Source organism: Mustela nivalis (assembly GCF_964662115.1).
Source record: "Mustela nivalis genome assembly, chromosome: 8".
NCBI classification, from domain to species: Eukaryota; Metazoa; Chordata; class Mammalia; order Carnivora; family Mustelidae; genus Mustela; species Mustela nivalis.
This window is the reverse complement of record NC_139027.1, coordinates 72,683,579-72,710,435: the sequence shown is the minus strand read 5'-3', so window position 1 is coordinate 72,710,435 and position 26,857 is coordinate 72,683,579. Positions and strand designations below refer to the sequence as shown.

The following is a 26,857-nucleotide window of genomic DNA, read 5'->3' as shown; positions in this document are numbered from 1 at the left end:
GCACCCAGCTGAACATATAATTAACTGTGACCTGAAACAAGTTCCTTAACACTCTGCACCACATGGTATTGGACTGAAGGTCTCCTCCTTGTTCTAGTCCTCTTTAGTGAAAATAGCCAGGATATGCCACCCATAAACAGTGTGATCCATCTCTTGTTGGAATATACTTTAACCTGTGTCTCATAGGATAAGCTTTAACTTTTCAAAATCTAGCACCAGGTCTGACATACACAATATATCATATTTATAGAATAAACAAGGTTTTTTAAAAAAAAAATCTAAAATCTAGATGCATCATTTAGCAGGGTCCATACAAACACAAAAAAGAAATGTCCACACTGCAGCATGGACCATATACACCATGATCTTCAATGATCAGATAAAGTGCATGCGAATTTCTCACCGGATACGGTGACAGGCATACAATCTTTTTGGACTGAGCTTTGGCTCCCTGAGCTGCTAAATCCATAAAAGCACCAACACTAACAATAATTGTCTCTGAAGACTCAGAGCATTTAAGGGAAAGAAACTATGTAAGCAGAAGAGAAACTGACGTATGTACGTCTTTAGTTAAATCTCATCAAAGTATATTTTGCAAGAGAAGGGTGAAGTGACAACCATGCTACTTCGGGATTCAGCAGAACTTATCTAACGGACAGAAGTGACTGAGTTGAACCACGGGCTCAGACCACTAGAGCAGGTGGATAACTGACAGCGATGCTGCTGCTCGCTTGGCTGTCCTGGCATCCCTGCAGAGGTCTAGTTCAATGCTAAGCCGTCCACAGCCTAGTTCTGCTCCCTGAGTGCAGCTCCCCTAAGAGCTATATGTCTCCCTGCAGCAGATTTTGGAAACAGTGTGCTGGGTCATTCGTAACACAGCCACATGCTTGAGTGTAGCCCTCCTACACTGCTTGCCTACATCTGAAAACACAAATCTAGAAAGAGAACATAGCTCCTTTCTGCTTGACTAAAGAACAGCCAATCCTGCCAGTACATTAAAGACTGGGGCTTGGAACAATTTGCTAACACACAGATTTGATTTTGTGCAAAGACTGAGAGGAGCTTTAGGAGCTGTGGCTGGGCAGTGAATGAAGAAATTGATGAGAGTGCCATCCAAGAGGCGCTGAGACCACAGGTCATTGGCATGGGGCCCGATTCTCGTGGACTCACTGCCTGTAGGGGAAGAGGACGCTGCTAACACCCTTCCCTTTAGCCTGTGAGTTTCATTAGGAAGCTAAAGCCAGAGCATGAAGGTGGGAGAGAAACGCTGTCACCGCCCATTATGTGCACAGGTGTGCCTCTAGGTGCAGGAAAGCAAAAGGGTGTGTTTACAAGAGGAAGAACACAAATCCATAATGAGCTATGAATGCATGATGTCATCCTCTAGGACTAAGCATCCTTAGTACTTTTAAAGCACTTAAAAAAAAAAAAAACTCTAGTTGCTATAGCAACTTGATGCAGCTCTTAAAAGGGGATTTTTTTCCAGGGGGTCATTTTATATCTTCAATCACCATAACAACATGATATAGCTTTTAAAGTGTATTTTTATCCAATTTGTGTGTGCTTTGGGCTTGGGCCATATTTGCCTTTTCTACTTAAAATAATCAGATCAAGCATGACACACGAAAAATCATTGAAGGAAAGGAAGCCCTTTCGTAGACTATACATATACACTCAGAGACACATCTCTAGCTGCTCATATCCTGCACATGCACGAAGTCTTTCTCTGTCTCCCAGCAGCCATCTGCGATGGCTTACACTGGCCAGTTAGTCTGTGCCTGTCTCTGAGCTGGCATACCAAACTAGCCCAGAACCTACCCACGGAAGTTGTGTCCATACAATCCCCCACTTCTCAGCCCAGTGGATCCAGCCCCCTCCTCCAAAACTACCACCAGGAGATGTTGCCTTGGGGTGACTAGTGATATGGCCAGCCCAATGCCTTCTTCCACCCTGAGATTCAAAGCAGGAGCAGATGGGACACACAAAATCTCACCAAAGTGGAAATCCTGTGTTTATTCTGCACTCTGTAGTAGCTGGGGAGGAGGTCTGTTCACATGACACCCAGGGTCCAGGGAAAGGGAGGGCGGGGAAAGTGGATGACAGGAGAAGAAGACAGACTTGGAAGGGGTGGAGTGGGGAGCAATCAGTGGTTCCAGATTCTCTTCGGGAGAGGTTTAGAGAAAGGGTAAAAGTGGGAGAAGTGGGGGGACTTACTAAAAGAGTACTTACACAGCATGTTGTGTATGGTTGTGAAACCGTGAGCTGCTTGTACCAAAAATAAGGAAAAGGGATAATAAAAAGTATAGAGAAACCAGCCCCCCTCCCCCACCCCACCCAGCTACCCCCTTGTGCCACTATTGGTTGGAAAAGATGGCAGGGTAACAGGGGAGGTCAAGAAATTGGAGAAGCCGTGAAGAGGGTGGAAGGAGAAGGGGACGGCGGGGAGCAGAATGAGAGCGCTGAAGTCCTGGCCCCCCCAAGTCAGACCGGCTTTTCTTTGGAGGAGGTGAGGTGTAAACCGTAGGAGAAGCGGGTGGGAAGGAGATCAAGGAAAGTGGTCGCCCTCGCCAGGGTAAAGGGCTGGAGGATACTGAAGGAAAACGCGTGGCGAAAGAAAGGAAGGAGAAAGAAAGAAAAACGCTGTGAGTGGAGGTAAAAGGGCTTCTCAAATCACCTGGATGAGGAAACAGACCCAGGGGGCGCGAGAAATGGAACGAAACAGCAGGCCCTGACGCTTGTTCTCTTTAGAAGAGAAAACTGAGGCGCACAGAGAGGTTAAGTCATCGAGCTGGTAAGTGCTGGAGCGCGCGGGCGGCCGCGGGTCAGCCCAGCGCCTGGGTGAGGGTGCTCCCCATTAGGCACACTGCCTGCGAGTCACCTCTGGGTGAGGGCCAGAGACTGGCCTCTCCGGGCACTTCCCGCGCGGACGGCCGGTTAAGAAAGAGAAGGGTCAGGAGGAGGGGGACGGGCGGAGAGGTGAGGGCAAGACGAAAGCAGGCGGTGGGTTGATAGAAGGTAAGTGGGGGAGCCGAGACACGCGGACCAGCCTCGGAGCCGTGGAAAGGGCGGCAGGTAAAAGGCACGGAGAGGAAAAGACGCGCGCGGGGCGCGCCGCTCACCTATGGTCGATACCACGGTGCCCACGAAGTAGAAGGCGCCGGGGAAGTCCCAGCGCGGGCGCAGCGCGTCGGCTCGGACGCCGGCGGCCAGCGCGGCCTCGTAGTGCCGGAGGAAGGCGCGCAGCTCCGGCTCGGCCACGCCGTGCGCTGCGCTGAAGTTGCGCAGCGTGGCGCCCCAGCGCGCCCGCGCCTCCGCCTCGCCCGGGCTCTCGAGCGCGGAGAAGACAGTGGCGCCTGCCACCAGGTAGAGGCCGATGAGCGCCGCCAGCAGCACGAAGCGACCCGTGTCCTCGTTGAGGTGCGAGCGGCGGCAGCAGCAGCAGCAGCAGGAGGGGCGCGGCAGGCGGCGGCGGCAGCGGCGGGGCGGGGGCCGGGGGCTGCGGGAGGACATGGTCCGGAGCTCAGCCCCGGGGCCGGGGCGGCTCTCGGGGCCCGGGCCGCGACATCCCCCCCGCGGGAGCAGAAGCGTGAGGATGGTGGCCAGGGGTCGGGGGCCGCCGCGGAGCCCCTTGCCGCCTCCCCCAGAGCCCGGACAGCGGGGCGCCTCGCCTCCGCCTCTGCCTCCTTGGCGCTCAGGCCGCACACGGGTCCCGAGGCCCTTCGAGCGCCCGGGCTGGGACGCTCCTCTCCGCGCCCCGACGCCTCGTCGGCTCCCGCGGCTCCTCACCCGCGCCCCTCGGGTGCAGGGGTCTGAAGCTAGGCCCCTGCCGCCCTATGGCCGGCGTCCGCGGGGCCCCGGGCCTCATACTCCTCTCCAGACAGGCCGCGGGCTGCGGGCGGGGCGGGCAGGGGAGCCCGGGAGTCTTAAGACTGGGACGCTGCAGCAGGGCACGAAGAAAGCCCCCGGGGGCGTCCCATGAGGCTTTCCCCCTTTCTGCGGCTCGCAGGCGCAGGCTGCGCTGGCAGTCCGCTCCCACCCCCGAGCCTGAGCTGGCGGCGTCGGCTTCGCAGCCTCAGAACAGAGCCGAGTCCCGGGAAGCGCTCCCTTTCCAGCTCCAGCCGGAGAGCCGCCCGGCACGGAGAGGCGGAGTCACCGGCGCCCGGGGCGGGGTGTTGGGCGGCGTGGGGAGGGGGGGAGATAAGGATGGGAAGAAAGGGGTGGGGAGTTGGGCTGCTGCGACGCCTCCCGGCCGTTCTGGAGGCACTAAATGCGGGGCACGGAAGCAGGTGTCCGGACTGCGGTGCTGGCTGCCACCCTGCCAGGGAACCCCGTCCTGCCCGTCCCTGAGCTTCGGCTCCGGAATCCCTTTCTTATCTCCAAGCTGCCGCCAAACTTTGCTCAACTTGAAGGTGCCTTGCGGTCTTAGGGGTTGGGGGCCACACGACGCGAATCTTCCAACACCTGGTTCTCGGACTGCAGTCCGAAGTTTAAGTTCCCTCTTGCTCGCTTCTTCCTGGATCCTTCCGCAGCGCTAGGTCTCTGATGGTTCCTTTGGAGAAATGATCCCATATGGGAAGGAATGGGGATGGGGTCACTCGGCTCCGGGCGACCTGGGAATGAGGGCGTCTCCTCCCCTCCCAACCCAGCGGGCGGCCGGCGTCAGCACCGCGGACAGCGCATCGATGCTGCAGCTCGGGGGCGGGCCGCGCTAGGGCTGCGGGGGCCTGCAGCGCGGGGCGAGGCCCGTCACCGTGCTGCGCGGTGCTCCCCAAACCCTGTTTCCTTTTCTCCTTCCTCTATGCCCTTCCCCCCAGTCGGCGGCAGGTACAGTCGCTGAGCAGCGTGTTGCCAGGGCGAGGACGCTGCGGAACAGAAAGAGGGGATGAGTCAATTGCGAGTAGGGGAACGAGGTGTTACCGGAGGAAGAAGCGTCCAGACCCACCCTGCTCCTGGGTCTTCTTTCGCCACCCTAGCTCCCTGACTTCTCCAGCCCGGGGTGGGGGAGCCTGGATAGGAACCTGGTTGAGCAGGGTTGGTAGAAGAGGTGCAGGGGAAGCTCGCTAGCGGGCTCCCCCCGAGGCGGGCGTGGGGGGCGGAGGAAAGGGTGTGCGGTTGAGAGCGGCGGGGGCGGGGAACCGTCGCCCCCTCGTCCCGCAGCGACCGCAAACAGCCGGTGCTCCGTGCTACCTTGGGAGCTTATCCGCACAACAGTCGGGCAGGGTCTGGGTCACAAAGTTCTCTGGTGAGGAACGCCCTCCGTATGGACGGAAGATCATTACCTTAGGGCAGCTAGCCCCTTCTCAGTCTGCCACCTTTCCATGATGATGATGATGAGACTACGCAGATAACAGAAAACAAAAACAATGGTGGTGACTGTGTTTAGACACCCCAGGTGGGTTAACTGTAGCAAAATTAGAACTATCTTCCCACCCCATTTCCCAGCTTGTCTGGCGTCCACACTAGAAAACACTCAAGCTAAGGTCAACCTGAAGTGGTGGCAGCATAGTCAGTCCCCTTAAGAGTCCGGGTGCTCAAAATGGTTCCTGAAAGAGTCTCCACTACTCTTTGGGCATTTTCCAGCTTAGAAACTAGGTACCTCTGAACCCATGCCCCCGTTTGGAGACTGGGGTGGTGGGGGGCAGGGTGGGGAGCAGGAGAGCTATTAGAAAGCAAAAAGGGGGGCACCTGGGTGGCTCAGTGGGTTAAGCCGCTGCCTTCAGCTCAGGTCATGATCCCAGGATCCTGGGATCGAGTCCTGAATTGGGCTCTCGCAGAGAGCCTGCTCCCCCCCCCCCCTCTCTCTCTGCCTATCTCTCTGCCTGCTTGTGATCTCTCTATCAAATAAATAAATAAAATCTTCAAAAAGCAAGCAAGCAAGCAAGCAAATAGGGATGACTTGGGGCATTGGTTTTCTTAAACCAGGCACATTGGAGACTTGGATCTTCCTAGAAATGCTGTTCAGGTTTGTAGATAGAGCCAGCTGCCCTCTCCTATACGTTAGGAGAGACAGATGAGAAGAAACTTCATCACCATGGTCAGAACTACGATTTCTGGCTGTGAGTGGCATGTGTCAAGTTTTGCAGTGATCTTCTTAGAAAGGGGCAGGGAAACCTTTGCATGAGGGGAAGAATATTCATACTGGGAGCTTTAAACAAACACAAATTATTGCCATTGCACAATATTGCTATATTTGCAAAATGCACTTCAATTATTTATTCCCCAAGTCTTTGTCCCTCTTGAGCTTTACAAAAGTGCTGTTGCCCCAACTTCTCTATTTCCTGCAATGCCCCCATCTCTACAAGTTCCTGTAGGCAGGAAGGATAGCCCAGCCATGGACCTTTGGAGCTGGATTCCACCTGACTGGTCAGTCCTGACAGAAACCCTGAGAAGTGTCATTCCAGGAGTTGGCACTGGAAGCCTCCAGATGCAGCTGAAGGACACTGCCAGACCTCTCAGTGTCTTTCTTTACCCAGACTCTCAGAGCAGGGACAGTGTTGTGCTGCAGTGTTCTGTGCCTCTGGACCAGCTCCTTGCCCAGTTGGCAGAGGGCCTGCCTTGTCCTCCAGCTTGTTATTCTAGCTTGATTAGCAGCAAACCCCTGGCATCAATCTCAACTCTGAATGATCTAATCAATTTATATAATAGGAAAATGATGAGTTTCCTGCACATAGGCATGGAGTGCTTTAGGGGACCAGCCCCATGATGAATGCCACTTTTGCCCACTGAATCAATATTTAAGTCACTGATTTCCAGCTGGCTATCCTCAAAGCCTTTACTTTGGCCCTGAATTGCTGCAGGAGCCTCCTAGGGATGAGGGCTTGCTATCTCAGATGCCTCCTTTTTTAGCCCCATCCAGCTTGCATCTGCCAGTCATTGCTGTGATCATGCCATTTGATCTGATCATGTGACTAATGTCCCTAGATCACAGTCTTCCATGGCTTCCCCCAGCTGTAAAAACTTAGTCTTTAAACCCTCGGGGCTGCCATTAAAAGCCCTTGCTGATGTGATTCCCAGAAAATCATTCCAGCCTCACCTTCTGCTATGCCCTGCTTATCCATACTCAGCCCAATCATCAGGCCTTTGCTTGGCCCCTGCTGGAGTGCTATCTTCTTTCTCATCCTCTCCAGCTCTTAATATATACAGCTCAACTCAGGTTAGAACTTTTTTCCAGAAGACTTTTCCTTTGTAGGGTATTTTGATCCAATCACTTTGATGCCATCATTTCAATCCTAAGGATCATTTGATTCTGCTGTGTCCTTGAGAACTTCAGATAAAACACCTGAGCAGGTACAGGTCTTTACTTTTTCTGTGTCTCTCTTTTTTATAAGAGAAAATGGCAGGAGCATTAACTAGGAAAATTAAGGAATGTCAACCCAACTGGCAATTCTACCCCCATGCATATACCCAAATTAATGGGAAGATATATCCACACAAAAGCTTGTCCATGAATGTTCATAGCAGCATTTATCAATAATAGCCAAAAAGGGGGCGCCTGGGTGGCTCAGTGGGTTAAGCCACTGCCTTCGGCTCCGGCCATGATCTCAGGGTCCTGGGATCGAGTCCCACATCGGGCTCTCTGCTCAGCAGGGGGCCTGCTTCCTCCTCTCTCTCTCTCTCTCTGCCTGCCTCTCTGCCTACTTGTGATCTCTCTCTATCAAATAAATAAATAAAATCTTAAAAAAAAAATAATAGCCAAAAAGTGGAAATAACCCATCAAATTCACAAGTCTCCATCAACTTATGAATGATAAATACAATCGAGATATAGAGTATATCTATACAATGACATATTCAACAATAAAAAGAAATAGAGTACTAACACATGCTACAACATGAATGAATCTTGAAATATTACACTAAGTAAAGAAGCCAGTCACTAAAAGATGACCTATTGTATGATTTTATCTGTAAGAAATGTGCAGAATTGGAAAATCCACATAGATATAAGTAATTTAGTGGTTGCTTAGGGCTAAGGAATTGAGAAATGGGAGTGACTGCTAATGGGTATGGAAGTTTCTTTGAGGATGATAAAAATACTCTAAAATTGTGGCAATGATTACACAGTTCTGCAAATATACTAAAAAGCACCAAATTATATATTTTAAATGAATGAATTATATGATATAGGAATTATATATCAAGAAAGCTATTAAAAATACAAATACAATTAGTTGATCAATTGTTTTATTGAAAAAACAGAAACAGAAAAAAATTGATCCCAAGGACAATGATTTCTTTAAAATAAAAAATGGGAAAAATTGGGGAAAGTTTAGCTGCGGTAAAGAGAAAATTGATTATGAAATTAACTTGAATAAAATAATTTTGATCCAGAAAATACTTTCTCTTAAAAATTAATCTCTCTTGGTAAAATTCTCATGAAAAAATCTGCATTCCAAGTAGCAAATTCAGAATCTCTTGGGTGCCTCCAAAACTCTTTGATCTTTTTGATCTCAGAACTCCTCTATTATTTATTACTCGCAATTAGTTGTGTAACAAGATGTAAATAAATTTAATGTATGTATATATAAAGTCTGGGTCTGGAGAAGGTGATCGTCTCTGTCATGTCAAGGGTCACTTGAGTTCTATAATGGCAGAAACCCTTCTCACTCGTTCTCCTGGAATTAGGAAAAAGAAAGATCTTTTATGTTTTATGTGATCTGGCAAACATTTCCTCACACCATGTTTTGCAGAGCTGGTGGCTGAGGAGGGCAAAACCAATTCCACCCAGGACCCTCTGGGATGGAAAGAAAAGATGTCTGGTTTGACTTCCCTGAATCTGAGGTGAAAGAGCCATGCTGAGGAAAGGTATAGAGGGCAGTGTCTAACCACAGCCCAGGATCTGAGAAAAAGTCCCTTTGAAATGAAATTATTCTGAGGATGAGGAGTCAGAATGAAGGCTAGGCTCAGACAACTGTCTAAATGCTTTGGTAGCAGAGGGTGTAACTGATGCCAGATTTCCCCTAGGCACATCTCCCTCATACTCTGTAGGATCTGAGGACCAGAGTTGGTTGAGCCTGGGCTTATGACCTGAGAGGAGAGTATCCTTGGTGCTCAAGGTAGCACCTCACGGTGAAGTGCATCTAAGCAGTGATAGATAAGCAATGCTGCAGATGGTACAGAGGTGCTTACAATAACAGGATTGATCATGTTCCTTTTCTTTCCACTTGGCATTTGGGGGAGGGGTTCCTTTTGGACTGAATAAGCCTCTATTCTTACTGTTCCTTTGTCTAGATTTTCTATCCATTATTTAAGGTGGGTATTTAGAGGTACCTGGGTGGCTCAATCAGTTAAGAGTCTGCCTTCAGCTCACGTCATGATCTCAGGGGTCTCTGCTCAGCAGGGAGTCTGCTTATTCTCCCTCTGTGCTCCCCACTCATGTTCTCTCTCTTTCTCTCTCTCAAATAAATAAAAAAGTGAGTATGTAAGTCTTCAGCTATTATCATAAAACTCAATTTCCCCTTCAAATCTGTCAGTGTTTGCTTTGTTTTGGGGCTCTGTTACTTGGTCCATATATGTTTATTATAACTTCTTGATGGATTTACCTTTTTTTCAATATGTAATATCCTCTTTTAGTCTGTCATAACAATTTTTTTAAAAAGATTTTTTTATTTATTTACATGACAGACAGAGATCACAAGTAGGCAGAGAGGCAGGCAGAGAGAGAGGAGGAAGCTGGCTTCCCGCTGAGCAGAGAGCCTTGATCGCAGGATCCTGAGATCATGACCCGAGCTGAAGGCAGAGGCTTTAACCCACTGAGCCACCCACGTGCCTCTGTCATAACAATTTTTAATTTAAAGTCCATTTTGGGATACCTGGGTGTCTCAATGCATTAAACATCTGCCTTTGGCTCAGGCCTTGATCCCAGGGTTCTGATATTGAGTCCCACATCAGGCTCCTTGCTCAGCAGGGAGTCTGCTTCTCCCTCAGCCTGCTGCTCCCTCTCTGATAAATAAACACATAAAATCTTTTTTAAAAATTAAAGCTTTTTATCTGAAGAAGACATCCAAGTGGCCAACAGATGCATGAAAAATGCTCCACATCATTTGGCATCAGGGAAATACAAATCAGAACTACAATGAGATACCACCTCATACCAGTCAGAATGGCTAAAATTAACCAGTCAGGAAATGACAGATGTTGGCGAGGATGCGGAGAAAGGGGAACCCTCCTACACTGTTGGTGGGACTGCAAGCTGGTGCAGCCACTCTGGAAAACAGTATGAAGGTTCTTCAAATAGTTTAAAATAGAGCTACCCTACTACCTAGCAATTGCACTACTGTGTTTACCCCAAAGATGTAGTGATATGAAGGGGCACCTGCACCCCAGTATTTATAACAGCAATCTTCACAGTAGCCAAACTACGGAAAGAGCCCAGCAGTCCATTGATAGATGAATGGATAAAGAAGATGTGGTATGTGTCTATACATACACATAGACACACAGACACACACATAATGGAATATTATACAGCCATCAAAAGTGAAATCTTGCCATTTGCAATGATGTGATTGGAACTAGAGGGCATTATGCTAAACAAAATAAGTCAGTCAGAGAAAGACAATTATCATATGATCTCCTTGATATGTGGAATTAAAGAAACAAAACAGAGGATCCTAGGGGAAGAGAGGAAAAAAATAAAACAAGATAAAACCAGAGAGGGAGACAAAGCATAAGAGACTCTTAATCAGAGGAAACAAACTGAGGGTTGCTGGAGGCAGGTGAGGGGGTGGGAGGAGTGGAGGAATGGAGTAACTTGATGATGGACATTAAGGAGGGCACAGGATGTAATGAGAAATAAGTATTATATAAGACTGATGAGTCACAGGCCTGTACCTCTGAAACCAATAATACATTTTATGTTAATTAATTGAATGTAAATAAAAAATGTTTTTTTAAAAAATGAAGTCTGTTTTATATGACATTTAGCCACTCCAACTCTCTTTTTGTTACTATTTAAATAGAATGTCTTTTTCCACCCACTTACTTTCATTTAAAAAAACTTTTTTTTTTTTTTTAATTTTTGAGAGAAAGAGTGTACACTATTGGGCGAAGGAGCAGATGGAGAGGGAGAGAAATCCTCAAGCAGACTCCCCACTGAGAGCAGAGCCTGATGTGGGATTCAGTCCCAGGACTCTGAGATCAGGACCCGAGCTAAAACCAAGGGTCAGATGCTTAATCTACTAAACCACTCAGGTGTCCCATCACCCATTTATTTTCAATCTATTTCTGTCTTTGGATCTTAAGTGAGTCTCTTGTAGATAATATATAGTTTGTACATGAGATGTCTAGTTGAGCTTGTTAAGAATGTCTATGATTGTTCTGCTGCTTCCTGGTATATTCCCAAATAATCAATGAATAGACATTTACTGAGAACCTGTCAAGTACAAAACTATGTGATGTAAGTGTGGAACCAATGAAGGGCTCGATCTCATGACACTGAGATCATGACCTGAGCCAAAATCCAGAGTTAGGTGCTTAACTGACTAAGCCAGCCAGGTGCTCCTGTCTTGTCATCTTTTTTTTTTTTTTTAAGATGTTATTTATTTATTTATTTGAGAGACAGAGATCACCAGTAGGCAGAGAGACTGGCAGAGAGAGAAGGAAGCAGGCTCCCCGTGGAGCAGAGAGCCTGATGTGGGGCTCAATCCCAGGACCCTGGGATCGGATCATGACTTGAGCTGAAGGCAGAGGCTTTAACCCACTGAGCCACCCAGGTGCCCCATCTTTATTTATTTTTTTTTTTTAAGGATTTTATTTATTTATTTGACAGAGCTCACAAATAGGCAGAGAGTCAGGCAGAAAGAGAGAGGTGGAAGCAGGCTCCCCCATGAGCAGAGAGCCTGATGTGGGGCTCAATCCCAGGACCCTGAGATCATGACCTGAGCCGAAGGCAGAGGCTTTAACACACTGAGCCACCCAGGCACCCTTGTCCTGTCATCTTTATGTCAGCATGATGCTCAAGGATTAATGAAGCCACTGATGCCTATCTGGTTACAAGGAGCTTGGAAATGAAGCCCAGAATCCTAGAGTGAGGAGTTGCCACGAGGCCACTAGGGACCACTGCTTGCCTCCTAATTCTCTTGTCCATCCAGAAGTCTGTGTGTTCCTTGTCTAAACATCTCTGTGGGCCCTCTCTTTCCATTCCAAATCACTTCTTAATTTTTAAGTGTCTATTTCAACTTTTATTTAAAAATCTGGCCCAGATTTTTAAATTCTGTAGGTAAGACCCTATGTGTACTGATTTGTCCCAAGTGGGTTTTGACATATTTTTAAAGACTGTATACATAGGCCAGTTTCAGACCGCCATAGCTGGTGGATACCGCAGGTTCCCTGGCAGCTCATCTCTCCTCTCTTGGGCTCTGAGATGATGGACCAGAAGACACTCTGCTCCTTCTTCTCCCCAAGTCCTGTCAGGAAGCCACATGCCCACAGTCCCAAGCTGTCCCATCCTCGGACTGGCCTGGCAGGCAGTAGCTGAGGAGAGCAGGGATGAGGCGGCCAGCCGCTCCAAGAAGGCCCCAGCAGGGCAGGAGAACCCCAGCACATTGTCCTCCTCGCCGCTGAGCCCCGGGCAGTTGGTCCACGTCCAGAGGAACAAGGCTACCCTGCTCAGACTTGCCGCATGCAGCATACCCGTGGGTTTCCCCGACAGTTGGAACATGTCACTGAGTGCAGAGTCAGGAAAACCATATTTCATAAAGCTAATGGGATTTGTTGCAGAGGAAAGAAAACATTGCACTGTTTATCTACCCACATACCAAGTCTTTCTGTTGCCCCAGATGTGTTGTGTGCCCTAAAACAGATGAAGTTTGTCACCCTGAGACAGGATCTGTCTGGTGGACCCATCTAAGCCCATGAGCTCTGCTTTAGGGTTCGAAGACCTGTTCCACTGCCTCCAAGTTTAGAAAACATTTACAAAAAGCTAAGGACATAGATGGTTTTGTTCATCCTGTTCACAGAGATTTATCTGGGTGGGCCAAGCAAGGTGTTCTTTTACTCAACACTGTCCTCATAGTCCAAGCACATCAGGCTAGTTCTCGTAAGGAGAGAGGAAGGGAGCAATTTACTGATGCAGTTGTGTCCTGACTAAGTCAGAACTCCATTGGCCCCTGTCTTCTTGCTCTGGGGCTCTTACTCTCAGAAGAAAGGCAGTGCCATTCTTAGGAAGCCCCACTATGTGCTACAGGCTGTGTAAGCCCACCCGCCCCATCCCCCAACCCCCCACCCTGCTGTCGCTGTGGGCGCGGGGAGTGGACAGAGGGTTCTTCGGATTTCTCTCAAACAAATGCACTGCTGTAGAAGGCTGGCAAGGAGCCCATCAACTGGAAGGATCCGTGACCCTGAGCTGGAAGACTGTCTCTGAGCAGTTTTCTAGAAGCTGCTATCCAAGTATTTGCCAAGAGTAGCAGCTTGATCCAGACAGAAGCACGAAAGGTTCTACCCTGGGACCATATGACTGTCTTTGCAACACGGCTTTGGCCTAAAACCTGAGGTCACAGTATATGGAAGAGAGTGGAGGTCAAATAGTCATGAGACTTTTTCCATCACCTTTATGGTAAAGGGGAAAGCGGACAGAAGCACCTCTTTGGTACAGCCGGCTGCTACTTGTTTTTACCTGGCAGGTTAGACTTGAGGTTGTAAGGTGTCAGGTGTGTTTATCTAGAAAGCCTCCCCTCCCTTTGTCCTGGCTGACATTCCAGTTATTGGCTTCCTGGGTCCTTGCCCCAGCCCTCGGACCCCTCCTTGAAGGACACAGGAGAACAATTTGCAAGTGCCTAGAAATTTAGGGATTTAGGGATGAAAATTCCTGAGGACTGAACCTCTGTGTGAGCCTTCACAGACAGTCAGAGGGAAGTGAACTGGGGCTTGTTTTTACAGTTATCCTCTGGGTGTTCCTAGGAGTGAGCAGCGGAAGTTGAACTGGAAGAAAGAGAAAGGGGAATTTTTTATTTTATTTTTTTTAAGTGTGGAAATGCTTTCCTCTGAGGTGTATCCTGAGTTGGAGTTTTTAACACAGCACAGACTGCCAAAGGCTGTTTTTTATGGACTGAAATCACATGGGGATTTTTTTTCCCCTGCAACACTGGTGAATTTCGCTGTTTTAAAAATACTTATGCATATATATATATATATATATATATATATATATATATATCCTTTGTTGGGGAGACAATTTTTGTTAGGTCTGTACCTTCATCCAAGATCCTATTAGAGGTGCTGTTGATGTATGTTAGCCAGGGAAAGAGTTAACCCTGAGTGAGTTTGGGAATAAAAGGTTGTTGGTTTCCAAAAGGAAAAAAAACAAAAAGACTGTATAAATACAGTGTAATTAATATAGAATAATTGAAAAGTTCAAGGGACACCTGGGTGGCTCAGGGGGTTAAACATCTATTTTTGGCTCATGTCATGGTCCAGGGTCCTGGGATCGAGTCCTGTATCAGATCAGGCTCCTTGCTCAGCGATGAGTCTGCTTCTACCTCTGCCTGCTGCTACCCCTGCTTGCGCTCTTTCTCTAACAAATAAAAAAATAAAATCTTAAAAAAAGAAAGAAAAATTCAGTAAAGCAAAAAAGAAGACAACAAAAATCACCTCAAATTCTATCCCATAGTGTTACTGTTGTTAATCATTTTTTCCTTCTTTTCTTTTTTTAAAGTAATCTGTGCACTCAATGTGGGGCTCAAACTCATGATCCTGAGATCCAGAGTCACATGTTCTACCAACTGAACCAGCCAGGTGCCTCTGGTATTAATTATCTTAATGATTCCACTGCCCGGTTGACTGGCTCACTCTACCTAGCTTTCTACACATATTTAATTTCACAAAGATGATGGGATATTTTACATTATAGGTTGTCTAAAATTTTTCCAATTAAATCTCCCCCCAATATATCAATTGAAACATTTGTTGAGCACCTACTATGTGCCAAGAACAACTGTCCCAGGTACCTGGGACATGGAGCTTATCTAACTTTCAAATCTGTATCTATACTTATATCTATCTATCTATTGAATGTCATTTATTGACATTGTACCCTTCCAAATGAAGTTTCAGCTGAATTTCACATTGGCAGGTCTTCCTGAAATTTTTAGGTTCCCCCTCTTCCCTTCCTTTGTCTATTTTCATTACTTTTTCCTTCCTCCCTTAAAATATCAGTAAATGTGTGGTTTGGCTTCTCAATGAGACTACTAGTTCCTATTCAAATCCATTCTTCACTTCTTTTTCACTAGTAATTTGTTTTAAATTAACATTTTCTTGGCACGTACTGTGTTTCTAAATGCTTTAGAAAGGTTAATACTTTTAGTACTCACAACAACCCTATAAACTAGGTATTATTATCGTCCCCATTTTACAATTGATAAAATTGAGGCACAGAGGTTAGCTGCTTTGTGCAACATTACACAACTAGCAAATTGCAGAGCTGGAATTTGAACCCACGCAGCGGGGCTCCAGAGTCCATCCAACAAATAGAGTCCACGGGGCTTTGGGGTTAGTGGGGCAGGCAACAGCACAAACATGCAATTTTGAGTGAAACATTCATGATGGAGGATACAGCTCACCAAGGTAAATCTGTATTAATAGGATGTCACAAGAGGTGAATTTGTGATTGTAAAAGGCTTTCTGTTGTGTAATTTGCTTTCTTCCCCGCAGAGAGGGAACAGTCTGTAAGGACTGTTTCTATATGTTTGTGAATGGACCAGGTAGGTTGCTTAAAGGGTTAAGAGCCAGCAGGGAGCAGAGTGATGCTAAGTAGGCTGAGCAGAACGGAGGCAGAGAGGTCAACCTTGTTTTCTAGCTCCTAGCCTCTCCATCCTACCAGGCATTCTCTAAAACTGTATTCCTCATTCACCTCCTGTCCTGTCCTCCAGGACACTGGATTCCTTCCACATTTCAAAAAGACTTGCAAATCATCTCCCTTGTCATCTCGAAAGAAGTGTCCTGTTTCTTAGGCAAGGAGCTAGAGAAAGATGGTTAATTAAATTTTCAAGTAAGTAGGCAGTGGCTTCCTTTCTTTGCTGCAATGGAGGTCAGCATTGGTTCTTTTAAAAGAGCTTTGTAGAGACTCAGCAGATTCTGGGTATAGGTTGGATGCTTGCCTGACTTGGGCCCGAACAAAGGGCCTGATTCCCACATTCTCCCTGCCTCTGTGCTGCTCCCACCTTCTTACTTATGGAGGAGCGCAGTTCCTGCAGTATTCCTTCATCCAGCCACAGGACCTGAGTGGGGACAGGGTGGAGTCCCTGAGGTGGGTCACTCCCTGCCCTGGGAGATGGAAGCCTCCTGGAATGAATGCCTCATGTTGGATATATTCCTTGGTTGATTATCACCAAGTCTATAATGGGGACTCTAGTGGTTCTAACTGTGTACACAAGAGAGAGGGAGCAAGGGAGATCCGGGGTGGGTCACAGGTTGCAGAAGGAGGTCCAGGAGAGGACTTGAACCCTGTGTGAGAAAAATGGCAGCCCCAGGGAGAGAGAGAACAGGGCACTCTTGTTTTCTCTCTCTTACTAGCTCTGTGCTCCTGGACCCAGATCCATTATTCATTACTGAAATAAAACTCCAGAGAGTCAGCTTGTTCCGGTAGAGCAAAGACTGTTCAGTGGTCAAAGAGGTGATTAGGAGAAATCTCACATACTCAATGGAGCTGTGAGGGCTGCTAACCATGTTTTCTAACCTGGAGTCAAGACACATGGTCTGATCCAAATATGATCCTGGGAATATGACTAAAAGGACTGTGCCAAAGAACCTAAGACCTGCAGTCAGGTCCACATACACAGAAATCATTCCCCTCATGCTGTGTCCAAAAGTGTCTCGGCAGGAGTTGATGGAGAGCAGGAAAGAGAAGGGCATGAGAAGTCACAGTCTTCATGGTCCTGGAGTGGATATTGTTGTTTTTGCTCATCCAGACTCTTTCCCCTTCTCAATCCTCTGGTTTGGGTGGGACAGTTCCTATGCATCTCACCCCTAGTCCGACCCCATCCCCACCATAGGGATGGCGAGACCCAGTCTAGCCAAGCAGTGCACTCCATCCATCTGCCATGGCATTGGCTCAGGCAAATGAGACTTAAACCTGGGACTTTTGACATGTCCTTGTTCAAGTGTTTGAACACTTGTTTTCAATTCTTTTGGGTATGTGCCTGTGAGCGGAATTGTTGGGTCATACATGAATTCTTTGTCCACTTTTTTGGAGAAATTGCCAGATTCTTTTTCCACAGCAGCTGAACACAAATCCCCTTTTTATTGTTTGCTGTGACTCAGGGAGAGCTGAGATGCCAAGGCTGTGCCCTTTACTGTTCCCAGGGCCCTCAGGAGAATGGTCGTCACTAGTCTGGAATTATTCCTGGACTGGTGTGGTGACTCTGATGGTGCAGACTGATACCCAAGAGCAATCACAGTGGAGGAGCCACATCCCGTTGCCCCTACGACCACTGAGAACCCATGTTCCAGAACAGCCTCTTTCTCTAGCTGTTGGGAGAGGCACTTCTGGATGTCCCTCAGTCTGTTTATTCATACCTTCCTCCTGGCGGCCTCCTCCAGAGCAGTGCTGAAAGGTGGCAGGTTAGTTTGGGCTGAATTTCAAGGAGGGCTGAGGCCATAGAATGGTCTGTCTCTCCACAGACCCAGGCCTTTGGGTCCATCTATCATAAGGTATGGGAACGATGGCCCTGGGGACCGTGGAGAGTGTCAAACCAGGGCCACAACACTTGGGCTTTATCTGCTGCCTGCCCACTATGTGACCTTAAGTAAGTTCCTTCCTCTCTCTGGGTCTGAGTTTCTCAGGTGTCAGATGAGAGTGGATGATGATCGCACTGACTGTCTTGGGGCTGGGTGCCTCCCACCCCACCTTGCTCCCAAACTTCCCTTCTCTGAAACTTCCATAAAAGCTTAGGATTTCGCAGTTGGTCAGAGGTATGGCAATCATCCAAGCCACCCTCTCTGGCCCCTCCTCCCCACACTTTGTGTGCGCATGCTGGCTTTGACTGGCTGTCTGCAGGGGGCACTCATTAGCACCAGTGCCTTCCTGCAGCTGCCGTTTGCAGAGTGTGATGATGTGTGCTCCCACAGCTGGCAGATGCCTGATGAGATATGCTCCCACAGGTGGCCCCTAGTGATGTTGGGACTCCAGAGGGCTCTGGGGGAGGTGGCTCTCTGTTTAAATGCTCAGCTCACAGCTGCCAAGTTCATCTGCATTGACAGCAGTGTGGCCGGGTGCCCCCATGTGCCCATTGCCAGGGACCTTGGAGGGCTGAGCAGCATTTGAGGTACATGTCTGTGTGTGTGTCTGTCTATGTACACGTGCAGACAGCTGTCCTGGAACCTGGCCTTTGCATACTAAGTATCCACCTGAGAATGCCTCTGTCTGATATTCTGTTACTCTAATCAAACATTCACTCTGTTTTATGACATATATATCTGACACACTCAAAATGCTGTAATAGAGTAAGGTGTATTGTTTCTATTGCTATTATTATTTTTATTACCCAAATCTTATAAATCCAACAGAGTCACAATTTTCTAAGTGCAGTTTCTTTTCTTTTCTTCTTTTTATCTATGAGACAGAGAGAAAGAGTAGTGAGAGAGAGCATGAGTAGGGAGGAGAGAGAGAAGCAGGCTCTCTGCTGAGCAGGGATTCTGATGAGGGCCTCAACCCCAGGACCCTGGGACCATGACCCAAGCCGAAAGCCTGGATACCCCTCTAATTGCAGTTTCATAATGATTCTCAACATCTAAATCTTTCTAAGTTTCCATATAGAAAATCTAAAGGTCTTGAACTGGTCTTTGGAACATGACATGACAGAAGCCAATGCTTGGAGACCCTCTCTCTCTGTGGGAGAGGAGGCATGTGTGGTTTGGGGAATGTTGTATTCATGCCACAGACCCCTGCTTTTCAGAGGGCCAATAAATTGTCTTATTGAAAAATGTTTTTTTTGTGTGTGTGATCTCTGTGGCTCCATTAGCCCATCCCTTGGGTATCCTCTCAAGGTCTGGACATTACCAAGGCGACTGATGCGGTAAATGCCTTTGACCATGGGCAGCACCCAGAGGCCTTAGTAATGAAGGACGGAAGGGGGGTGTACAAGACCATAGTGGAGAAGGTGGACACTGGAGCTCTTCTTTTAGTGCTACTGATGTTGACAAGGGGATTCAGGAGATGGATGAGGGAGGTGGAGGTAGGAGGATGAGTAAATGACCCCTAAGCAGTTTTTCACCCTGAGATCCCAGGCTCTGTGGTGAAAACTATTAATTAGGAGTGCATCCTCTGAAGATTTTGTGCCATGTGGCCCCACCTTGCCCAGGGAGGAGCTCTTGGGCTCTCCCCTAACCAGCCCTCCGCATCTGCCCAGCTAGGGCGGGGGTGTGTTTTTGCCCACATCACGCGGCCTCTGAGGTAGGCATGCAGTGCCTATCGGAAGGACTCACTCCTGATGACTTGACTGTGAGTTGCAGTGTCAAGAGTGGGCACTCACGTAGGAGACCCCTGCCCCTAGCATGCTCTTAACATCATCTTTAACCCTGTGGCTCCCAGGGACAGTGCCAACTAGCAGAGCAGGATAAAGGTACAGAGATGGTAAGGTTGTGTGTGGTAGGGGTGCATATGGGACATCCATCCATCAGTCCAGTCTTTGATCCATGCAGTTCCTTCCTGGATTCCTCCCCGCTCTCAGTCCCTCAGGCCAGGGCTATGGACTGCCCAGGGCCAGTTGGATCTCTACTGAGGGGAAAGGGCTAGCAGAACCCATGAGCCCCTTCCTTCTCATTTCTCCAGTGAGCCAGGAGGCTCAACCCCGGGGAGAACCCTCTGACCATGGTGCCCAGGAGCCTGTGTTGAGCTTTTGCGTAGGAAAATAGATAGCAGCCTCTGTGGTATAGCCTAAGAATTAGAGCAAGTTCCAGTGGCACCCTCAATATGTTTCTCTTGGCTGCCTGAAATCTCATCACTAGCAGTCCTCACCTTTGAGTTTTGATGATTTAAATGTTTATGGAAAGGGCAATGTCACACTTGGAGACCTGTCGCTCCCACATTTTTCCCATGCTAAAAGGGCCCTGGAGTGACACAACCCCCAACCCCACCCCTGGTCTGGAGCAGAATCAGGGGAGAGGTACCTCAAGTGGGGCAGGTGTGTAGAAGACCAATGTTCTTGACTTGCCTGTTTTGCTCTGAGCATCCCAGCAGTGCATGGAGGAGTGGACAGGAAAGGGAAAGGGGGAGACTTGTTGTGAGTGGCTGCTGTGAATTTTAATTCAATTCAGTCTGGCTGGCTTAATGATTCAGTGTTGGGAAAACAGGGTGCTCTCCTGAGAGGAAAGGTATTTGGTATAAATAGAAGGTATTATCATTGTGAGGCAATTGGGGGACATCATGTAGCTCAGTACAGCTCAGGGAAGCAGAGAGAGTCCCAGCTGTAGGCTGTAGGGCTGCAAGTGACATGCTGTTATTTGCTTGTCCCAAGAGGATGAGCTCTAGCTCTATTCAGGGCTCACCACCAGTGTGGCCTAAGCAACTCCAGTGCCCTCTCTGGGCCCTCGGCCTCTTCACTGCTGGGTGCATTGGGTCATGTCCATTCTCAGGGAGCCCTTGGTAGGGTCCTAACCGTACCAGTGAACTGACGGTAACAAGGGCTTACTATCCTCCATTCAAAATCTGAGCGAGAGCTGTGCCTTTCCCAATACTGTGTTCTTTATTTTTAAATAGCTTTACTGAGCCATAATCATTATACCATACAATGTACACATTTAAATGATGATTCAGTGGTTTTTAGTATATTCACAGATAGGTAACGCCATGATCACAACTTTCGAACATCTTCATCACCCCCAAAAGAAACCCAGTACCCTTTAGCTATTCTCTGCCATCTTCCTAACAACACCCAAGAAGCAACTCTACTTTCTATCTCCCTAGATTTGCTTAATCTGGACTTTCCATATAAACAGCATCATTTAATAGTGGGCTCTCTTGTGACTGGCTGATGTCACTTAGAGTGATGTTTTCAGGGTTCATCCATCTTGTGATATGTAGTTTCTTTTTATGGCCAAATAACCTTCTGTGGTATGGATTTTCTGTGTATTCTTTATTCATTGGACATTTGGTTTATTTGTACCTTTTGGCAATTATGAACAATTTTTTGAAGGACATGTTTTCATTTCTCTTGGGAATATATCTAGGTGAAAAATTGCTGGGTCATACAGTAACTCAATGTTTGATCATTTGAGAATCCCCAAGTTCTTATTAATTATTAAACAATATAATATGCTATATTATATATTATATATGTTATATTATATATGCTATATTATATATATATGTTATATATATTATATATATTAAACAATACAATTATTAAACAACTTAGATTAATTGTGGGCCTTTGAGGCAGTCACTTGACAAACACTTGTAAGCTAAACACACATCTACCATCTGATCCCATCATCCCAGCCTTAGGTATTTACTCAAGAAACCAAAGCATATGTCCCTTCAAAGACTTGTAGACAAGTGTTCCACAGAGCTTTATTTGTAGTAATTCCAAACTAGAAACACTCCAAATGTCAATCAACTGGGGAATGGAGAAACAAATTGTCACACCTACATATAATGGACCACTACTCAGCAATAAACTCTTTCTGTGTTCCATAACTCTTTCTGTGTTCCAGGCCCTGTTCTGGGAGCTGAGGAGGGAGCATTGTGAATGTAGGGCCATCTGCCATGCAGTTTTGCTGGGGTAAGAACTTTGGCTTTTACTCCACATGAAATGCAGAGACTTTGGAGGTTTGTTTTATCCCCCAAACGGTTTATCAAAGTATAATCTACAAGCAACAAACTGCGCACATATAGAGTGTGCAATTTCTTGAGTTCTTACATGTGTTCTTACATATCTGTGAAAATACCACCAGAAAGATAGTGAACAGCATCCTTCTAAGTTTCCTCGTGTGCCCCTTCGTAACTCCCCCTCCTGGCCCTCCTTCTGTACCTACCTCCAGGAAATCACAGACAAAACTACAGATTAGTTGCATTTTCTTTTTCTGTTGTTTTATTTTTTTTTTAATTTTTTTTTAAAAGATTTTATTTATTTATTTGACAGAGAGAGATCACAAGTAGGCAGAGCGACAGGCAGAGAGAGAGAGAGAGGAAGGGAAGCAGGCTCCCTGCTGAGCAGAGAGCCCGATGTGGGACTCGATCCCAGGACCCCGAGATCATGACCTGAGCCGAAGGCAGCGGCTTAACCCACTGAGCCACCCAGGCGCCCCTGTTGTTTTATTTTATCATAAACTCTTTATCCAACATGGGGCTTAAACTTCTGACCTTGATATTAAGAGTTGCACCCTCTATTGACCTGAGCCAGCCAGGTACTCTTAGTTGCATTTTCTAGAATGAAACAGTATGTGCTCTTTCAGGTGTGTGGCTTCTTTTAACTTGGCATAATTTTTTTTTTTAAGATTTTATTTATTTATTTATTTATTTGACAGAGAGAGAGAGATCACAAGTAGGCAGAGAGTCAGGCAGAGAGAGAGAGAGAGAAGCAGGCTCCCCACTGAGCAAAGAGCCTGACACGGGGCTCCATTCCAGGACACTGAGATCACGACCCGAGCTGAAGGCAGCAGCTCAATCCACTGAGCCACCCAGGCACCCCTGGCATAATTATTTTGAGGCTTGTCTGTATTGTTGGTTGTATTGATAGTTCATTCCTTTTTATTGCTGAGTAGTGGTCCATTATATGTAGGTGTGACAATTTGTTTCTCCATTCCCCAGTTGATTGACATTTGGAGTGTTTCTAGTTTGGAATTACTACAAATAAAGCTCTGTGGAACACTTGTCTACAAGTCTTTGAAGGGACATATGCTTTGGTTTCTTGAGTAAATACCTAAGGCTGGGATGATGGGATCAGATGGTAGATGTGTGTTTAGCTTACAAGAAACTAACAGACTGTTTTCTAGTGTGATTGTACCATGTCCACTTCTGCCAGCAGTGTATGAGAGGTCCAGTTGTTTCACAGCCTTTCTAACCATGGGTATGGTCCCCCCTTCTTAATTTCAGCCATTATAGCTGTGTAGTGGTGTCACTCATCATGATTTTAGTCTCCATTTCTCAATGACCTGTGATGCTGAGCAGCTTTTCTTGTGTTTATTTGCCCTCTGTGCCTTCTTCCGAGAAGTGCCTGTCAAGTCTTTGCCAAGTTTTAAAAACATTGCATTGCTGATTTTCTTGCGTTTTGAGAGTTCACGTTATATACCAGATACATGTCTTTTATCCGACCAGTGATTTGCAATATTTTCACCTAATCTGCGGCTTATCTTTTCATTCTCTTTTTTAAAAAAGATTTTATTTACTTATTTGAGAGAGAGAGAGAGAGTGCACAAGCAGGAGGAGGAGCTGAGGGAGAGGGAGAAGCAGACTCCCCTGAGGACCCTGAAGCTCCCCTGAGGACCCCCCATGACCAGGATCATGACCTGAACTGAATGCAGATGTTTAACTAACTGAGCCACCCAGGCACCCCGATCTTTTCATTCTCTTTACAGTGTCTTTCAAACAGCAGAAACTCTTTTTTTTTTTTTTTTAAAGATTTTATTTTTAAGCTATCTCTCCACCCAACATGGGGCTCAAACTCACAACTCCAAGATCAAGAGCCCATGCTCTACCAACTGAGCAAGCCCGGCTCCCCACAAACAGTGGAAATCCTTCATTTTGGTAAGTCCAATTCAGCAGTTTCTTTCATGCATCCACTGTCATAGCAAAGAAAACCTTGCCTCACCGAAGGCCACCCAAGGCCCTCTATTTTCTTCTACAAGTGTTATAGTTGTAGGCTTTACATTTAAGTCTATGATTCATTTCAAGGCCGCTTTTTCATAGGGTGAGAGGCATGAATTGAAGTTCATTCTATTGCATTTGGCTCTCCAGTTGTTCCTGCACCGTTTGATGAAAAAAAAAAAAGAAACTATTCTTTCTCCTCCGCGATGCCTCTGCACCTTTGTTGAAAATCACTTGTGCATAGATGAGTGGGTCTATTTTGGGGCTTTCTATTCTGTGCCATTGATCTATTTGTCTATCTTTATGCCAATATCAGCACGTCTTGAGTAACTTTATAATAAAGTCAGGCAGTGTTCCTCCGGCTTTGTTCCTCTTTTTCAAAGTTGTTTTGATTAGTCCATGTAAATTTTAGAATCAGCTTGTCAATTTCTACAAAAGAGCCTCCCAGGGTTTTGATTGGGATTTCATTGACTCCATGGAACAATTTAGGGAGAATTGACATTTTCACAGCATTGAGTCTTATGAGCCATAAGCACAGTCTCTGTCTCCATCTGTTTGGATCTTTGATTGCTCTCAGCAGTTGGGTCGCTTTCAGGGTCCAGGTCTCTACAGGGTATATGTGCTTCCACATCTCTTATCATAGAACGGTCACCTACTAGGTGAGCTCCACACCTGTAACAAGAGTCATTCTGGTTGATAGCAAATACCCCCCCCCCCATCAGGGGCCACTTGCTGGAAACATGGAGGTGGTGATGAGCTTGTAGTATCAGCACCTGCCCACTCTTCCTGCTAGAAATCATCGTACGACTGCTGCTTGGGGATTGGTGAGCTTTTCTGGCTGCCATCCTGCACACCTGCCATCCCATCCATGGAGCTTCAGGCCCAACTTGGGTCTGACAATGACACTGACAAAAGTAGGGCTGAGCCTATCCTGCAGAAAGCCAGCCCCTTCCTCATACGCAGCTTTGTGCATGTCCCACCTGATGTGCCCTCATCATCTCCCATCTGGATGTGTCCTCTGAATCATTTTCTTGGATACCACCCTAAGTTTTTCCAGGAAAACACCCACAGGTGAGAAGTAGCCAGATCTGTGCTGTTGGTACCTAAAGCCAAGAAGTAGCATAAGGTAGGGTAAGTCTGGAGCCCAGAAGGACATGTGTGGATTCTTCCTTTCTAAGATTGGTCGGTTCCCCTCACCCAGACCGCATCCCCTCCTGCAGGTTAAAGCCATGGATGCCAGGCTCCATGCCTCTGGACTCTTACCTCCAAAAAATTTCTGCAGGGGGTGGGCTAGATTTATCCTTATGTTCACTGTATTAATCAAGTTCCTCTCTTGCTCAAGAACCATCTGTGATTCCCCAGTACCTCAGGATAAGGTTCAAACTCCTTGACATGGTACTCAAGGAAACCCAACATCTGTTCCTTCCCCACAGGTTCCCAACACTCTATTCTACCTAGACTAGTTTTCTTACTGGCCCAGCATGCTCCCAACCCCAAAGCCTTTGCTCACATGTGCCCCATCCTGCCCTTCCCAGACTCATATGCTCAGATCTCAGCTCCCCTTAAACATCAGTTCAAATCCTATTTATCTATGAAATGTAACTAACGATTCAAGCCCACCCAGTCATCTTCTGTTCCTTAGGTTTAACCAGGGGTTTTATTTACAACTTGATTTCATCTTCATTAGTTCTGCTTAAAATAATTTATTATATAAGGGCTCCTGGGTGGTTTGGTTGGTTAAATGTCTGACTTTTAATTTTGGCTCAGGTCACGATCTCAGGGTCATGAGATCGAGTCCCACTTCAGGCTCTGCCTCTGGCCCCATGCGTGGCAGGAAGTCTGCTTGAGATTCTTTGCCTCCTCTCCCACTCACCCTGCTCATGCTCTCTCTCTCAAATAAATCTTTTTTTTTTTTTTTAAGATTTTGTTTATTTATTTGACACAGAGAGACACAGTGAGAGAGGGAACACAAGTAGGGGGAGTGGGAGAGGGAGAAACAGGCTTCTGCGGAACAGGGAGCCTGATGTGGGGCTCAATCCCAGGACCCTGGGATCATGACCCCAGGGAAGGCAGACGCTTAACGACTGAGCCACCCACGTGCTCCTCAAATAAATCTTAAAAATTAAAAATAAATATAAAATGTAAAAATAAATTTAAAAAATTTAAAAAAATAAATAAATAAATAAATAAAATTTATTAACTAATAATAATTAATAGAAGTTCTCACTTAATGAGAGCTCTGATATCTATGCCAGACAACACACAGATACACACACACACACACACACACACACGGCACATTTTTTGCTTGGTCTATAAACATTTGTTTCCTTGTAAAATTTGTTTCTAACTCAAACATCAAGAAGTCTGGAGTTCCAATACCCTAATTATAGATGGTGACATGGAGACTCAGAGAGCCTAAGTAACTCTCCAAGTCCCATAGCATGTGAATGTTGTGGGTGGGATTTGAGCCCATACCTGTGTCCATCCCACTTCCATTCCTAGAAGATAAACAGAGCTGAGAGTCTTGTGTTGCAGAGGAACAGGTGACCCACTCTCAGGCCTTCTAGAGAGCACTGCCTGTCCATGTGATCTTCTCGCTCAGCTTTCTCAAACTGGAAAGTGATGCCTGGCCACTCTTGCCAACCTCTGTGCTCCCTTGGCCAGAGAAGGTCTTCTGCTAAGAGGGACTGGAGCCTGAATTTCTGCTCTCAAGTGACCTCACCTCGCCCATCAAGTCCAGTTTTCTGCCCCTACCTCCGGGACTCAAACCCCACCATCTGAGGCTCTTCTTTGGTGGCTAAGGCAGGGCCGTCTCTATGCTTCCAGTCTCTAACAGAGGGAGCTCAGAGGATTGCAGAGAGGGTGGTGAGCTATAATCTCCATTTACAAATAAAAATGCCGCACGTGATAGGCTAACGGCTTCTGCCCACACCCAGCGGCTTCCTCCTTCCAAGCAGATTGCGCTTCCCAAGCCCTTCCTACGCAGACATCCCAGAGCCACCCCTGACCCTCAGTATGAACAAGTTCATCCAGCCTTTCCCTGTGAGGGAGACCCAGATTGCAGACCTGTTCTAGTCACTGGGTTTCTGCACCTCAAGTTCAGGGCACGGATAGG

At 46.9% G+C, this 26,857-nt stretch overlaps 1 protein-coding gene, 1 long non-coding RNA gene and 1 pseudogene across 5 annotated transcripts in view; 2 read left to right on the top strand and 1 right to left on the bottom strand.

Moving 5' to 3' along the window:
• KCNK12 (potassium two pore domain channel subfamily K member 12) overlaps window positions 1-4,947 on the bottom strand; it is a 48,925-nt gene extending 43,978 nt beyond the window's left edge. Inside the window, exon 1 of the mRNA XM_082746892.1 lies at window positions 3,120-4,947. Coding sequence (XP_082603018.1) covers window positions 3,120-3,510 — 391 coding nt within the window. The 5' untranslated portion in view covers window positions 3,511-4,947. The remainder of the gene's footprint in view (window positions 1-3,119) is intronic.
• The window catches only part of LOC309872582, a 109,559-nt gene continuing 84,718 nt past the window's right edge, over window positions 2,017-26,857 (top strand). The window contains exons 1-2 of one of the 3 annotated variants that reach the window (XR_014315975.1): window positions 2,017-2,506; window positions 21,648-21,715. This is a non-coding gene — a long non-coding RNA (uncharacterized lncRNA). Of the gene's footprint in view, window positions 2,792-21,647; window positions 21,716-26,857 lie in introns of all 3 variants that reach the window. The other 2 variants (XR_014315974.1, XR_014315976.1) reach the window with 2 other exon arrangements.
• LOC309871942 (uracil-DNA glycosylase pseudogene) lies at window positions 12,364-13,194 on the top strand (annotated as a pseudogene). The gene has a single exon. The product of its transcript is annotated as a uracil-DNA glycosylase pseudogene (transcript).